This window comes from Crotalus tigris, unplaced genomic scaffold (genome assembly GCF_016545835.1).
Source record: "Crotalus tigris isolate CLP2741 ecotype Arizona unplaced genomic scaffold, ASM1654583v1 scf7180000019116.999743, whole genome shotgun sequence".
Lineage (NCBI taxonomy): Eukaryota > Metazoa > Chordata > Lepidosauria > Squamata > Viperidae > Crotalus > Crotalus tigris.
In genome coordinates, this window is record NW_024097382.1 from 328,397 (window position 1) to 345,758 (window position 17,362).

The 17,362-nt window shown below is 38.6% G+C and overlaps 2 protein-coding genes across 8 annotated transcripts in view; one reads left to right on the forward strand and one right to left on the reverse strand.

Moving 5' to 3' along the window:
• Positions 1–10,143, reverse strand: part of MCF2L (MCF.2 cell line derived transforming sequence like) — a 114,207-nt gene extending 104,064 nt beyond the window's left edge. The window contains exons 1-2 of one of the 4 annotated variants that reach the window (XR_005558678.1): positions 9,887–10,143; positions 4,134–4,326 (exon numbers count right to left, since the gene is read on the reverse strand). Coding sequence is in view for 3 of the 4 variants with exons in the window: in XM_039359720.1 (XP_039215654.1) it covers positions 4,134–4,302 (169 nt within the window). In the remaining variant the exon portion in view is untranslated. Of the gene's footprint in view, positions 1–4,133; positions 4,327–9,621; positions 9,720–9,886 lie in introns of those variants that run through there. The other 3 variants (XM_039359720.1, XM_039359725.1, XM_039359721.1) reach the window with 3 other exon arrangements.
• Positions 9,784–17,319, forward strand: LOC120315421. Of its 4 annotated transcripts, XR_005558680.1 has the most exons (3): positions 9,795–9,990; positions 12,812–13,068; positions 16,326–17,319. XR_005558680.1 is itself a non-coding variant. In XM_039359733.1 (2 exons), exon 2 carries the CDS (start codon positions 13,642–13,644, stop codon positions 14,740–14,742), a length of 1,101 nt encoding a protein of 366 aa, XP_039215667.1. In that variant the 5' UTR covers positions 9,784–9,990; positions 12,812–13,641; the 3' UTR covers positions 14,743–15,064. The 4 variants fall into 4 exon arrangements, 2 of the variants coding, with proteins under 2 accessions (XP_039215667.1, XP_039215668.1); XM_039359733.1 differs by lacking the exon at positions 16,326–17,319 and having other exon boundaries at positions 9,784–9,990; positions 12,812–15,064; XR_005558679.1 differs by lacking the exon at positions 12,812–13,068 and having other exon boundaries at positions 9,809–9,990.
• The last annotated feature ends 43 nt before the right edge of the window (positions 17,320–17,362 follow it).

Below are 17,362 nucleotides of genomic sequence, written 5' to 3' on the forward strand. Positions count from 1 at the left end.
GAATTTTATATCCAGAATGTCATGGGGTTTTTTTAAAGTTATCTTTCAAGTAGCTAGTGTCAATTTACTGTATGTTCATTTTAACCACCAGGCATTCTTGAATGTGGAAAGGATGTTTAATTTAATTATAGCTAGCAAGTTTGTTTTAGAACTAGTCATTTTGCTTTGTCCCTGAAAAAGATAGCTTAGGTTATTTTAGCTTCCTCGATCAATTTATGAATAAAAGTAGTCATCAATCTACAACCACAATTGAGCCCAAATTTCTGTTGTGAAGCAAGGCAGTTGTCAAGTGAGTTTTGCCCCATTTTACAACTTTTTTGCCACAGTGGTTAGGCAAATCACTACAGTTGTTAACTGAATTATGCAGCTTAACAAATCTGGCTTTCCTCATTGACTTTGTTTGTTAGAAGCTGGTTGGGAAGATTACAAAGGGTGGGCACATGACCCCAGGACAACGCAGAGGTCATAAATACATCCCAGTTGCCAAGCGCCTGACTTTTGATCGTGTGACAATGGGGAGGCTGCAATGTCATAAATATGGAAAATGGTCATAAGTCTCTTTTTTCAGTGCCGTTATAACTTCAAACTGTCACTAAAAAAATGGTTATAAGTCAAAGGACTACCTTATGCCTTAGTAATGTATTCTTGTACAAGACTACATAAAGGTAAAGGTTTCCCCTGTCCCAACATGTCTGACTCTAGGGGGCAATGCTCATTTCTGTTTCTTAGCCAAGGGAGCCAGCATAGTCCAAAGACGTTTCAGAGGTCATGTGGCCAGCATGACTATACGCCAAAACACATGGAGCGCTGTTACCTTCCCACTGAAGTGGTACCTCTTTATCTACTCACATTTGCATGCCTTCAAACTGATAGGTGGGCAGAAGTTGGGGCAAGTAATGGAAACTTACCCTGTAATGCAGCCCTTGGGTCTCAAACTCAGGCTGTCACCTGGAAAGTCTTTAACCACTGAGCCACCACAATCCATCACAAGACTGCTTAACCAAGATGCTATTTTTGTTAGTGTAGATTTTGGTACCTAAAAAGTCTAATAAAGTTCTATTGAAATTACTAGTTCTGCTTAAAATAAGAAAGATTCAGATCTATAGAATTAGGGACCAATGTATTATTTTATGTAAAATATCTGTTGCTGTTTTTTCCAGAAACAATAGGACAAGTTTGATCAGCTGCAAAAATTAATCTACCTGATAATTTCAAGAGCAAACACGTATGCTAAAAAGAAATTAGACATAATTAGAAGAAACAATTAATTTTACTTCATCAAGTTATCAGGAGTTTAGGATACCCTTATTTATTTGATAGTTTCCGTTTCTGGCTCACATAAATTACAGGTAATCCTCGACTTATGATCACAATTGAGCCCAACCTTTCTACTGCTAACCAAAACATTTAAATGAATTTTGCCCATTTTACAACTTTTCTTGCCACAGTTGTTGAGTGAATCAGTGCAGTTGTTAAGTTATAACCTGGTTGTTAAATGAATCTGGCTTCCCCATTGATTTTGCTTGTCAGAAGGTCACATGACCCTGGGACACTGCAACCATCATAAATAGGAACCGTTGCCAAGCATCTGAATTTTGTCCCTGTGACCACAGGGATACTGCAATGGTTATAAGTGTGAAAACGGTCATAAGTCACTTTTCTAAGAGCCATTGTAACTTTGAACGATCACTAAACGAACTGTTGTGAGTCGAGGACTACCTGTATATCATTAGGAAAGGATTCCTGATGAAAGTGTTTGGGTTTTGTTTTTGCCCAAATATCTATTATCCATGATCAAATTCCTAACATGACTGGCCAGTCATGGAAATAAGAAGCTACATTCATGATGTTCTGGAGGGCCATAGAAGAGTAGTTTTTTTGTCATCATAATCAATGGAGATTTCAAAAAACATAACTAGCTCAACCAAACATTGTCTTTCCAGAAACTTACTGAATTGTCCTGCTGGAGACAACAACAAAATGTTTATCCTTGATTTAACACTAAACAATAGGGAAGATTTAATTTAATAAGTGGAAATAGCAAAACATTGTGTGAAAACAATCATGTAATGAGAGAGTTCCTGATATTTAAGATCAGAGCATAGTCAAAATATGTATCTTCAAAACTAGTTCAAAGGTAGATTTTAATAAACTGGTTATGTTAAGCAACGGTAAGTAGAGTTCTATAGCAGGAAAGGGTGATAGGAAAAGGAACTAAGAATGGTGGGAGTTCCTAATGGAGTAGATATTAAAAGTACAACTGCAAAATATTCCAATAACTTAACAAAGATGTAAAAACAAGAACAAAGACATGTGCAGGAAATGGAAGAGGATCAGGTCAGAAAGGAACAGTTCAGACAGGTAGTCCATAATTGTACATCTGTTGTCAGAAAAGCAAATTGTCAGAATGAGCTGAGATTAGCAAAGGATGTTAAGCATAAGAAAAAGAGAAAGCAAATTCTGTTCCTATTCTGTTCCTATCAAAAAGGAAACACATTCATTCCAGAAAACTATAAACCAGTGGTTCTCAACCTGTGGGTCGGGACCCCATTTGGGGTCAAACGACCATTTCACGGGGGTCGCCAAACAACGCAGTCCGCCATTTTTTCCCCCTTTTCCTTAGCTGTGCTACTCCCTTTTATTCTATTGGCTTTTGAAAGCCAATAGAATAGACTCTCTTGAATAGAGTCTAATTCTATTGGCTTTCAAAAGCCAATAGGAATTGTCCAGGCTGTCTCTGCCCTGCTGAGCCCGCCAAAAGTCCCATTCTGCAAACGGTGCTGCACCAGTTGAGTAGTCCTCGACTTACGACCAGTTAAGTAGTCCTTGACTTACGACCGGTTGGGGGTCACAGCATTAAAAAGGTTGAGAACCACTGCTATAAACTATCCAGTCTGTGATTGCTACCCAGGCATATTTTAGACTAGATCATAAATTTATTTACAAACAACCTGAAAAGAATACGGTAATTATCAGAACATTTATCAGTAACCAATCTTGCAAAGACCAATCACCTTTTTTTTGATCGGGTAGCTTCTTTGAGAGGTTATGGAGATAAAATAGACTATGCTTAATTTCAGCAAAGCCCTTGGTAAATACCCCATGACATGCTAATTAGTTTGGCTGCATGGCAAGACAATTAAATGGATATATAGCTGACTTAAAAACTAAACTCATCATCCATCAAAAGTTCTTAAACTGAACAAAGATATCAAATGAAATACTACAGCATCCATCAGATTTCAATATTCTCATTGATGATTTCAATGATGAGGTGCAGAAAGTGCATAAACAGGTGCATAAATAAAAAGGACTCTGGTCAGTGTACATGTTATTCCAGTAAAAAGACTGCAATTAGTTAGGGACTAATATATCCACACATTAATAATATTCCTATAACAGCACATTATTCCCTAGCCTGGTTCCGAGAGAGAGAGAGAGAGAGAGAGAGAGAGAGAGAGAGAGAGAGAGAGAGAGAGAGAGACAAAGATAGAATCCTGAATCAGTTTTTCTGCTGCCAAATTTCAATGCCACGATTTTCAGATGTTGGGGTGCAGGCCTGCAAACCACCCATCCCTGCAATAGCTAACCATCAAACTTTTCATAGTGAATGAGATGGTCTCAAAAGACTGAGAAATATTCAAAACAGCCTTTATATTGACAGTTTTTAATATGAATTGCTTTTATTCTGAACACCTGGCTTGTGTCCCACTGCAGTGAACAACAAAAAAAACAAATCTACTCCATTATTGTCTAACAACTCCTCAAATTGATGAAGATAGGAATTATACTACCATTTATTTTCCAAAATAAAGGGCTCTTGTTATGAGGTAACCAATAAATAAGAGTAAAAAATGAACAAGCACAGCCAGCTCCTCTATTAGCCAGAGTCTTTCACAGTCTGCATCAAGTCTTTGATATTGAAAACTATAAGCATAGAAACCATCCAACTCTTGGAGTATTATGTGTTAAGTGTTACATTCATGAATTATTTTAGCTTTATTCCAAAAGAAAACAAATAATGCCGATCAGCAAGATTTACTGTCTTGAAAGCTTAGACAGTTTTATAATAAAATAAAATGCCACTTTAACTATTATGTTTCCAAGATGGAATAATCAGCAGTGCATCATACCTGACTGTGTTGCAGGTACCTTCTGCTTATCTTGCACAAGCTGCAGAATGTCTGATACCACAATGCGGTGTTCTGTATCATCTTTTTCTTCATTAGGTTGGCTGTTGGCTGAAAAACAGTTGCAATTTCCAGCTTCCTTACAGAGAATAAGCCTCCAATAATTAGACATGAAAATGTGTCTAACCTCAAGTTCCTGCAGTTAGAAAAACAAAGCAAAATAAGCTGTTTTAATCCACAATGACAGCCCATTGAGGTATGTGATTCTACATTTTATAACAGAGTTCACTTTAATGGTTTCATTAAGAATAGGCAAAAAAACCTATATTTTGTAGTAGTTGCACTATGTGGTATGCAACCTAAGAAACATCTCAAGGTACATCTGTCCAGCTGAATTCCAGAGAACAATCATGGAAAGAAGATTCATACATGCTCTAATGCAGTGGTTCTCAACCTCTGGATCGGGACCCCATTTGGGGTCGAACGACCATTTCACGGGGGTCGCCAAACAATGCAGTCCGCCATTTTTTCCCCCTTTTCCTTAGCTGTGCTACTCCCTTTTATTCTATTGGCTTTTGAAAGCCAACAGAATAGACTCTTTTGAATAGAGTCTAATTCTATTGACTTTCAAAAGCCAATAGGAATTGTCCAGGCTGTCTCTGCCCTGCTGAGCCTGCCAAAAGTCCCATTCTGCAAACGGTGCTGCACCAGTTGAGTAGTCCTCGACTTACAACTGGTTGGGTAGTCTTTGACTTACAACCGGTTGGGGGGTCACGGCATTAAAAAGGTTGAGAACCACTGCTCTAATGAGTTTTACTGCCAAAATGTAGGGGTAACTGAGATTGGAACTCTCTAATCCTCCATTATTAATAAGTTTTTAAGGCAGGACCGCATTGAAAATTGTGTATCCTTTTTTTCCAGAATATTTGCAAGCCTGTAACAGGATGTCCCTGTTGGCTAGTTACTGATATTCCTTCTCCTTTCTCAGGCATGATACAATCTCTTCAGCTACTCTATGTGACGTATGCTGTAGGGGGTACGTTGGGTGCATTCTCAGTGACATGTTGTTCCTCACTTTGGGGGTGAGGTCAGTTCCCAACCTTTCATCTTTTATGAGGCTGGTAAAAACAAACCATTTCTACAGGAATCTACCAAACAACTGAGGCTGTTCCAAAGTAGACCAGTTTTCATAGATGTTTTAATTTATATCTATTGTAAATTATATAAGAAGGCAGCATACAAATAGTTGTAATAAATAAAATAATATCTTTACCAAATATAATTTTCAGGCAGAAGAGCAACAGCTGGACATTTTTCATTCTGTAGTGAAACACATACTTTGTTAACTGCAGAACAGAACTGCAGAATGGTTAGCATATTGTGTCAATTATGAAGCACCAGATGAAATCCCCTTGATAAATTGGCAGGAGATACACAAATATCCATAATCTTGAGAATTCCCCAGAAGGTGGGAACCCTGTCCTTTAACAGGAGTTATTGACCTATAATTTCCAGCATTACATATCGAGGCTGTGATCTTCTGTTCCAGAATAATGGGGCTACAAATTCCCAATCCTACTCTGTGTACTTTTCTAAGTGAAAGACCCCTGTTAACAGATGTAGAATTTCTTTAATTCACAGATTTTTTGCATTTCTCTCTCTGTTTCTTTAACTTTAATATGAAGACAAGGAACTAATACAATGGTATTTAAAAAAGAAGAGAAAATTACACTCTCAGCATTCTTAAACCAGACTGCTCCCAAACCCAGGAGAACTATAATAAAAAAACACTCCCAAAGTGCTGCTAAGAATGACATAAGCAGACCACATAAACTCTTGGCAGAGATGAACTATGACCAAGATGAAGGACAATTTGAATGTGTTAACTCTAATTTCATCCATTTTCTTTTTATAAAACTAAATGTCACATCCTGTCTTTATCAATAATATGTTCATAAAGAAGTATTTCCCCAAAAACATTTGGCCAATCACTTGGATCTACTGTTAATTTTTATTTACCTGGTTGATAGATAAAAATACTGTTGGAAATTGCATCATCTAATGAGCTTTTGGACTATAGGGCAAGTGACAAGAGATAGATAAGGGGAAGGGTTTTTATATAATGTCTCCCTGTCTGTCTCTCATTTTACTTTTTATAAAAGCAAGTCAATGGGTAACTTCCTTTCTCTAAAATGTATTTTAACAGGTTTTCCTATCCTATGCATTTCTGAATTCATCTACTATTTACTTCAAGGATAAGAAAATGTTTGCTGGCATTCATTGATGGCTGGCTTAAAAAGCTGGCCCTCTGTATTTAACAGAACTATATTAAGAACATTTTTCTTTTTGAATGGGACCTTAAATTACTCAATATTTTCTGAGCACTCCACTTGTGCTCAGAAACATAGCACATAACAAGGGCTCCTCCTGAATTCAGTTATCTGCCAAATAAATATATTCTGGCCTGTACTGAGCAAATCAAGTAGTTATTGAATGTCTTGCTCTAGGTCAGGGGTCCCCAACCCCAGTCTGTGGACTGGCACCAGGCTGCAGCATACCAGAAACTGGGCTGCGCAAACAAGCAAAGCCCCATCCGCAGGATGCAGGTAGTACATGAAACCATGCCCCCTCCAGTCCGCAGAAAACTGCTCTCCACGGAACCAGTCCCTGGTGCTCTAGGTGACTTAAGAACTTAAAAGTATTGTTTTTAATTATAAATATTCTACTTGTTATATGTGTACATGTATATTATAAACTGGTTTAAGGGTTCTGAATCTGAAGAATCACAAGTAGCATAAAGCAAATACTACTATTACAAAAAACATTTTCTCTCTTTAAATGTATTGCAACTACATGCTTGTGCAAGGTCCAAAGAATCCTTTCGCTATGCAACAAAGAAAAGTACAGGGCAATTCTCTGGCATTTCTCTGCTCCTCTTGATAAACATTCACCTTTTTAAAAAGCACTTGCAGAAGAATTTAAATTTTTCAGTGCAACAATTCACCTAAATAGTTGAACAGCTGAACGCAAAATTTAATTAAGAATATCAAGACTTTACATATTTTTCAAGCAGATGGGAAAAGAACAATGAACGCAACTGTCAAGTGCTATCATTTCATTCCTTTGCCATTTGTCTTTAAAATATTTCTATGAATAATCAAATTGAGAGTCTAAATATAGAGATAGATCTTAATTTAAGACCATTTGTTTAGTGATCGCTCAAAGTTACAATGGCACTGAAAAATGTAACTTACCACCAATCCTTAACTTCTGACTGTTGCATCATCACTGCAATCATGTGATAATGATTTCAGGTGCTTGGCAACTGTTGCACATTTATGAGAATAACAGTGTCCCTCAGTCACATGATTACTATTTGCAACCTTCACAGCTGGTTTCCAACAAGCAAAGTCAAGGGGGAAACCACTGTCTTATTTAATAACTGCATCTTAACAATGATTTTTTTTGGTCCTTATTATGGGCATAAGGTAAGACTCTTTCATATTTGAAATTTAGCATATGAGATACTTTCTATAAACTCAACATTTGGGATCCACTCCAGTAAGTCAAATTACAAAGGTATTTAATGGAAGAATTTAATGCAATTATTTAAATGAACTTTTTTTCTAAATAAGTAGGCATGGGATTCCAGACTCATTTGCACATTTATCTGGCAATGAATTCCATTAAACATACTGGATTAATTCCAATTAAAATAGTAATAAACAAAAGACAGCTCATTGTTAAAAAATTATAGTGTTTCTAATATTTTTCCCTTTATTTTATTGACAGAAAATCTCATTACTAGGTCAATTTGGCACTTATATGAATGACAAGCTACAGCAATATACTTTTTGGTTATTTTTGCCAATACTTATTACCAAGAATGTAAAGATATATGTTCAAGACATGGTATCATTTTTATTGGAAAATCCTATGCTGAGCACAAAACCAAACAGCAATGCAGCTAAAGACTATGCTAATCCTATCAGAATAATCTATTTTTAAAGAGTATAAAGAAAATAAATTTCCAACCCTGTTGGTGGACTGAATTTTTGAAGATTAATTTTTCTACAGGTAGTCTTCTCTTAAAGACCACAATTGGATGATAAGTTGTCACAACCATTGTGAGTCACCACATGACCTGACCCAATTTTATGACACTTTTGACATTTGTTCTAAAATGGATCATTATGTTTGTTAATCAAACATGATTGTTAAGCAAATCCAGCATATCCAATGGGCATTTTTTTACTGTTTTATTCTGGAAAACAGCAAAAAATGTTGCAAATCATAGACACATGACCATGACATGCTGCAACAAATCATAAAGATGATCTGTAGCATTTGAAATAGGATAACCAGAGGGGGGGGAAATGTGTGGAAATGCAGCAGTTGTAACTTTGAGGACAAGCAGTAACTTTGAGTCTGTCATAAACTAAATGTTAAGCTAACTGAATAGACAGCTCTAGAACATAACACACAGAACAAAATTTCTCCATTGCAGGTCACTCTCTCTCTACCTTGAGATACTATTCCTTATGCCTACATAAATAAGAAAATAATTTTCATCTGATCTGGTACCTTGATTAAATGATATAATAGGCTTACTGTAAGCAATGTTGGAGTCACTTGTTCCACTGCAACTTTCCAATTATTGTTTGTGAAGGCAACTGTGAGCGCATCCCACTGTTGTCCATAACAATGAACAAAAGAAAATTTCAAATGTCTGAGGACTGAAGTGATGTTGAAACTACAAATGATCTCTCTCTCTCTCCAATCTGTGCTTTATTCATCTAGTGATTAATCTGAAGATAGCATGCTGTTCCAGCTTCATTTCTATGGATCATGTGGAAAGACACACAACAAACTTTGAGGATTCTGCCAACTGAATTTTAGCAATTGTGTTAAGTAAAGAATTTCAACAAGTACACCTTATTTCACTTTTGCATCAAGTCTGCAGTGGGGAGGTACAGCTGTATTGTACTGTCATCTGACCTAAAATGCTAATTTAATATTTAACCACAGGAGTCTCTGGGGTACTAATATTCCTATTCCTGGGAACAGGATCAATCAGAGGGCAATAATTAACTATAATTGGGAATGAAATCTCATTTCTTTTGAGTTTTGGGGAGTCATAATTTGTATGAACTGTTCCAAACACGTGAATTCTATTTAATATATAATCCAGATGAAAAGCCAGCCTCCTACAATATTTAGCATACTTTCATAAACAGGAGACTACTGCACTGCATTCCAATTTAGAGCCACCTTTTCGTAATTCACGATATGAGTCTTAAGCAGAACTGTCACCCCAAAATCTACAGAGCTTTCATCATCCACCCAGCCCACCCCAAAGACCAAATCTAGAGCTCCCTTCAACTGAATTAGCCACACAGCTGCATCAAACGGTCCACACCATGTTTACGATTCCCACCCCATACGTGCGCCTGGCCTTGGAACAGGGCGGCCTCCGCGAATATTTTCTCACCCTGATACGGAATGGTTTTGCAAGGCAACCCAGAATCCTGTTTCGAGCTAAGAAGGTCAGACTGAAAGCCAAAGAAACTTCCGCGCATCTCCTTCCTTAAACGCTTCCCTTCTACCAAGACGGCGAAAGAAGCCGCTAAAGGGCGGGAGAAAACCGGGATTTCAATTTTGCCCTTGGCAACGCCCGTCGCACTTCCCTGCACGCAGCAGCGATAGAGGAGCCGCCCAACCAAAGAAACACATTCACACATACATATACCGCGCACCTGTCGGGCTGACTCCTTGACTTTCACCCGCCCCGGAGAAAGCAGCGGCGGCGGCGGCGGGTTGTTGGCGTTGCTGCTTCTCAGGACCACAATGGAGCCACAAGGTACTCTCGGAACGGTCGCCTCCCCTGTCCGGCTCCCTGCGGCCAGTTCCTTTAGTCCGCGGCTGCTCCCCTCCAGGGGAACCGGCGCCTCGTAAGGTGGGGAGGGAGGGAGAAAGGGAGGGGGCGGAACAGCGTTTCGCAGCCCGACGCGCGCCTCTCCGCCGACGCTCAGCGCCGCCCACTCCCCTCAACCGCTGCTCGGCCCGAACTGAAGAGGCGGAGGAGAGAAAGGCGGGATGCTGTAGCTCAACACCGTTGTCTCTGCCAGGCCCGGGTGTCTGAGGGGCGGGGGGGGGGGTTATCGGGTGATGAAACTTGCCTTTCGGACCAGTAGCGTGGCTGGTTCTCTATTGCGAGTGTTTCTCTCACGGCTTGGGGCTCAGCCGCTGGTCCTTTTTCTGGATAGTGGCTAAGAGGATTGCGTTGTATAAGCCTGCCCAGGACTGAACTGAATGAGTTGATGGGACGCCCTCCCTTCGAAGCCGACGCAGCTATATGTTCGCGCATCCCCCCCCCCCCACGTCCTTACGTTGCCTACGTGGCCGGATTTCTCCATTTGCAGGCTCGCCTTTGTTTGTTTAACGGCGGGGGTGGGCGGGGGAAGTTATTCAAGATCTGCCCTACAAAATTTAAGCTCTTCTGCCAGGCCTGATCCATCAACGTTCCAGATTGAGGACCAGAACTGAAATACAGATGAGAAAATAAGGCTGGCGTGCTATTTCCCCACAGGTCTCTTTGAACGTTGTGGTTACTAAGACCTAATTGCTAAATGATTAGATGTGTATGACTGGCCTGGTTAGTAGGCCATGTCGTTTTAAGATTGCACAGGAAAAATTATCAGTGATCTATTTTTATCGATACGAGTTTGTTTTATTGAATGAAAATATATCTGTAAGGGCTTTAAAGTTGAGCTATAAAAAGTGCAGCAGAGGAAATGTTCTACTTAACCGCTCGCTGTTGACTTCATGGAAATGACCATGAAGTTTTATGGGTAGAAATATTGACATAGCTAGCTGCTGTCTTCTTCCAGGATGTTTCTTTAGAGTGCCAAGTCTAGACAACCTCCTGGTGGACTCCCATCTGCTTATTGGTCATGCAGATTGCATAGATTTCAAACTCAGACAATGCTAGCCAGGTGCTTTGACTGTTACTTTACCATCTACACTACAGCATGGCTGAATCAGACCAAGGCTCTATGTAGTTTAGATGTAAGCCACCAAGGGCTAGCTGGATGTTTTAGATCCGTGGTGGCGAACCTATGGCACGCATGCCACAGATGGCACGCAGAGCCCTCTCTGTGGGCACAAGCGCCGTCGCCCCAGTCCTAGGCCTTCAGCTGGGTTTTATAAAACTTTTTCACTTTAGGCCTCCGCCGTGGTGTGCAACATAAAAAAAGGGTTCAATCAATCAATTTCAACTTTTTGCGGGTAAAAAAAAAGATCTTGCAAAGTTGGAATTGATTGATTGAACTTTTTAGTCCCACCCAGTCTGCCATTACCACGGCAGCCATGCCCACCCAATGGGCCACACCCACCCAATAGGCATGCCCACCCGGCACCCGACAATACATAAGTGGGTTTTGGGTTGCAGTTTGGACACTTGGTCTCTAAAAGGTTCGCCATCACTGTTTTAGATTGTAACTTTGATAGTCCTTAACCAGTATAGCCAATACTTTGGAACTGTAGAAGCTGTATTCTGAAACAGCGGATGTTGGATTGCTTTCTTTCTTTCATAATGTGTTTGAGTATAGCACACTCTCCATTACATATTAGATATTATACAGTGGAGCATCTTCCATGGGACTTGATTTAGTTCAGTAAATTGACTGGAATCACATTAAGCTTGTGTGTGAGCAAAATACTGACCTGTTAATGTGTGATTAGAGATATCTGTTGAGGCCTGCCAGGCTCCCTGCCTCACCTTTGCATTGGTAAAATATATAGAATTTATAAATCTCTGGATGTATCTATACAGTTAATATAAGCAGAAAGGAGGCAAGATAGCCCTATTCAGGTAGTTCTTGATTTACAACAACAATGGAGCCCAAAATTTCTGTTGCTGAGCAAGGCAGTTGTTAAGTGAGTTTTGCCCCATTTTGTGACTTTTTTTACCACAGTTAAGTGAATCACTGCAGTTTTTAAGTGAATCATGCAATTGCTTGTCTAGAGCTGGCTGGGAAGTTTACAAATGGTGATCACATGATCCTGGGACAGTACAACTATCATAAATACCATTTGCCAAACACCCAAATCTTGATCACAGGACCACCAAGATGGTGGGACAACAGGTAGCGTTTTGTTATCTAATACAGGTAGTCCTCAACTTACAACAGTTCATTTAGTGACTGTTCAAAATTACAACACTGAAAAAAGTGACTGTTAGGAATAAAATTTTAGAATAAAAAGTAAAGTTAAGTGACACGTACTCTGTAAAATTTCTACACGTAAGATTTCTACACAAAATTTCTACATGTAGACTGCAAGATTTCTACACAATTTCTACATGTACACGTACCTTGTAAGAGTTCCGCACGTAGGCTTTAGGATTTCCACATTGAACTGTAGGATTTCATGATAAAGTACATATAAGGGAATAGGTGAAGCAAAATAGTAAGGGGCAGGGATAATGTATTTTGTTTAGACGGCTCTGATAAGATTGTAACCTCAGAGGAGGGGCCAAGGTGTCGGGATAGAATGTATATGTGTGTTTTCGCTGTGACTAGGTGTGGCTCAAATATTTATTTGGAGTCCACCACGCTTTGCAAACCGTTGTAGCCAATAAATCTCTGTCTAATTTCAACTTGCTTTTTGGTGTTATTCAGTGGGCTAGAATTTCTACCAACAGTTTTGGCGCCCAACATGGGGCTCGAGACCAGGATCATTTGTCTGCACCAGATCCAGAAGGTGACGTGGAAGGCATGCCCTGTCGATTTCGACAGTCTATCTCATCTTGTTGGTAAAGGAGCAGCAACGCTTTCCTCGGCGAACCCATAGAGTTGATATTAGACAGAGATACGAATTGAACCGGTGTGTGTGTTGCTGGCTTCTGGGAACTGGGCAACTCCGTGCACGGACCTAGGTAAGTGTTCTGAGATGGCCAGTATACACTGCCTAGGCAGTCGGTGGGAAGACTGGGTAGGCCTGTGTGAATTTGAGACAGTGTGTGTGTGAGACGTCCCAAGTATCCGCTTAGCGAAAGTGGACCTCTGATATGCGAGTGCATATCTAGGAGGATCAGGGGGAAGTGAATTAAGGAATTTACGTGAAGTCTCAATTGGAATACACAGGACGGTAAACCAGTATGGGCAACACAGGGAGTACTCCAGGAAAGAAATGTTTGAGAAAAATAAGGAGGAACCCCAAATTAAATATAGATAAAGAAAGTCCATTAGGGATTTTGTTGAGTAATTGGGGAAAACCTCCGTATAATGAAATAATTAGTAAACTAGCCATAACCAAGGAAGATATGGTTAATTTGTGTTGTTTTGTCTGGTGGGAAGATGAAAAAGTAAGAGTGCCTAGATTAGGAACAAATGACTATTTTGCTTGTCAGAATTTATATGAATATGTGTGAAGGAAAACATGCAAATCATTAGTCAATGAATTAGACTATGCTTTAATTTGGAACCCAGGTAAATGGGTCACCTTGACTATGAGTGGCCCTAGCCCTCATAAAATAACCTCAATATATTTACAAGAAGAAGAGAAGAATGAAATAAAGGAAGAAGATGATGAAAAATCCATTAAATATTTACCCCCACCTTATAATCCTAATCTACCACAACCAACAAATGTACAAATACCTATTCCACCACCCCTACCAGCTCCTGTAACACAAGCCCAGGGAGCTGTGAGAGGTGGACCCTATAAGGTATTAGTAAAAGAATTGGAACAATTGAAGAAAGATATAAAGAATTTTCCCTTTAAGGATAAACCACTACAGGCTTTTGCTTTAAGAGAAGTACCCAATGGAGTAGATGGTCAAGGACAGGCCCCTATCAGTTTTGTACATGAGCCTTTAAAGGTATCTGAATTATGCGCCTTTAAGAAAGAAATGAAAAGCACGATAGAAGATCCAGTAGGGGTAGCAGAGCAACTAGATCTGTTGTTAGGAGCAAACATATACACATGGGATGAATTAGGAGTGATACAGAGCACATTACTTACAGCAGAAGAAAGACAGTTAATTCAAAGAGCAGCTCATTTGGTCTGGACTAGGGAACATAATCCCCAAGCACAGGGGGAAATTTTGGCAGATGTAAAGGTTCCTGTAATAAGACCAAATTGGGATAATAATAATGCTGCAGATAGACAAAATGTGGAAGATATGAGAGTATTATTGATAAGAGGAATAAGAGAAGCTGTTCCAAAAGCACAGAACATGAGTAAAACTTTAATGATAGAACAAGAAAAAGAAGTATCTCCAGCTACATTCCTCCAAAGATTGAAAGACGGAATGAGGAAGTATTCTGGAACTGATCCAGATGACCCAGCAAATATTCCTCTGGTTAAAATACAATTTGTGATAAAATCCTGGCCAGATATAAGCAAAAAACTACAAAAATTGGAGGGATGGACAGGGAAAAGTATAGATGACTTGTTGAAGGAGGCACAAAAGGTATATGTGCAAAGGGATGTAGAGAAATTTAGGCAACAGAATAAAATGATGATTGCCACAATAAACCAAGTAATAAAACAAAAGGAAAGAATACAGAAGGAAAATGGATATTACCTGATGGATAGCAGGTGCTGAATAAAGCCATAACACGTGAAGTAATCCAAATACTCCATGAGGGTTTTAGAAGATGTGTTTCTGAAAGGTATGGCTACAGGAGAGTTTTCACTATTGTGAAACAAATAACGGCTGGATGTCTCATTTTGCAAGAAAGTTAATAGGCAAGCTCTAAGAGCAAAGGAAATTGGGAGAGGAAAGATGCTCATTGGCTTTTGAACAGTTCCTTGAAATTATAATAATAGTTATTTGTTTGTCAGGAGAAAGTATGAAATGAAATATCTGTATGTGAAAGTGTTTATACAAGCAGTTTGAATGGAAATGAATGTGTGGATGTGCTGATCCTGTGTATGTGTGTGTGTGTGTGTGTGTGTGTCTCTGTGTGAGTTTCTCCCCCATCCCAGACTGTGAAAGAAACAGTAAACTGCTGATTTTTTTGTTGTTACTGTAAAAGTGAAATGGAAAATGCATGTGAAGAGAAAACTATTTTGTTAGTGGTGAAATTGTTGTGTAATTTCTTCTTTTCCTGTCTCTTTCCCCCCACCCCCAGGTGTTGCTTTAAAAGCGAGAGAGACAGAAAAGGGGGGTCTGATCTTTTAAACTTTTTTTTCTGCTTAGAATTCTGGTTTGAGGAAGATGGGTGGATGTGAAATTTAATACCCATTCTTGCAGTAAGAAATAAGGTTATTTTTTAAAAATAAATGAAGTATGAGAAGAACTGGAATACACCTATATAACCATTAACCAATAGAAATGATTTTGAATTGATTTGTTTAGATTTATAAATGATTTAACCTATTTAATGGAAATTTGTTTCCATCTGAATGGAATCTGATTAAATTGGAATTTGACAAAAATTAAATTAAAACCAAAGAGTTGATACTAGAGTTTGATACAAAACTATTTCAGTAACTCAGAATATCTTATTAAGCTTGTTTATTTATTTATTTTGTGGAGTTGCTTTTTGTTGTTGTTTTATTTTTTTATGTTTTTATCTCTATGCAGGACACACTGATAAAATAATAATAATACCTAAGAAAATTGAAGGAATTATAATTCAACCCTTGTTTAAAATGAAGGAGTTGAGAAAAAAAATTGGATTATAAATGAGCTATGTTGTTTTGAATAAAGATTTGTATGCAAACAAACTCATGCAGAGTTTGGAGAGCGCTCCTTTGTTGGCTCTTTACTAAGTAATCTGTTTGTAAATACATACGGACAAAGGAATGGCTAGGGGAAGGATAATTGATACTTTTCTATGGTTAATATATGGTTGGTTATACGATAAGTATGATATGTAGACAAATACATAAAATGTTCTATAACATCTAATGGTGAGGTTATTTCAATGCATTCAAGTTGATTTTAAATTACCTCAAGTGGGAAATTCCACAATATGAAACTCAAATGACTTGGATAAAATGTTTATCTTTAGTATTGTTGCAAATAAGAACACAACCACGGAAAGATTTAGGATTGTCTCCTTATGAATTGTTATATGGTGTGTCATTTATGCCTGGAAACATTTCCATGGACTCTTTAGTAACAAGGGATAAAGTAATAAGACATGTGCATAAACTGTCGCAGTATCTTGATCATTGCAGGAAACAAGGCTTGTTGATCCAAACACCCCCTTTGGAATTTCCTGTCCACAAGTTTGAGGTGGGACAGTGGATCCTGATCCGAATGTAGAAAGAGGAGAAATTGCAACCTAAGCAGGAAGGACCATTCCAGATGTTGCTGATCTCTGAAACTGCAGTTCGGACAAAAGAAAAAGGGTGGACTCATATGCGAGTGAAGGGACCAGTAGCTGAACCAAAAGGACAGAGGACCTGTGTTCCGGGTGACGACTCGTTTAAATTGATACTTTGTAAAATTCCTGTTTAAATGTGTTGGTACTGTGACTGTAAATGCCATGTTGATTGTTGTTGTTTCCATTGTATTGACTGTGTAAGATGTACTGGATGTGAAGAACATTTTGGACCATGCGATATAGTACTCATTGAAAAGAAATTGAAACCTTTTGAGGAATATACTGAGATATTGACTGGAGTGGTAAGATATACTCTAAAAGATACTCCTTCAATCCAATTAGTCGAGGAAGAACAACGAGAAGCCTTCATAAAATATCACAATTTAGAAGAAAAAGATTAATATAAAATGTGAATCCCTAGTGCTGTATATTTGTCCCTGGCTGTATACCTCTCCCTCTCTAGGGAGTGATATAGAAGAGCAACTGAAGCAGAAGGATGTGAAGCCTGCATTACCAATGCCACCAAAGGGGTGTATATTTCAATCTATATGTCAATTAAATAAAACACAATATTCAGTTTGTAAGGGAAGAGACAAAAAGATACAATGCTATGATCCATCGATACCAACATATTTGAATTTAAGTATATATGTGGGTTTAGCTAAAGTAGGAGTGAGACAGAGACCTGAAGGTGAAGAAAGATTAATATACATTAATTCTACTAAAATATTAGAAAAAGGGACAGAAAAGGCTTTGATGCAATTTGATGCATGCACAGTATTAAGTCTATCTTCTCTCGCCACAAAGTGTGGAGACTCTAGTTGGATCACAGCATATAAAAAAAATCATAAATATATATGTTCCACTAATTTGAACTTTGTACATGGG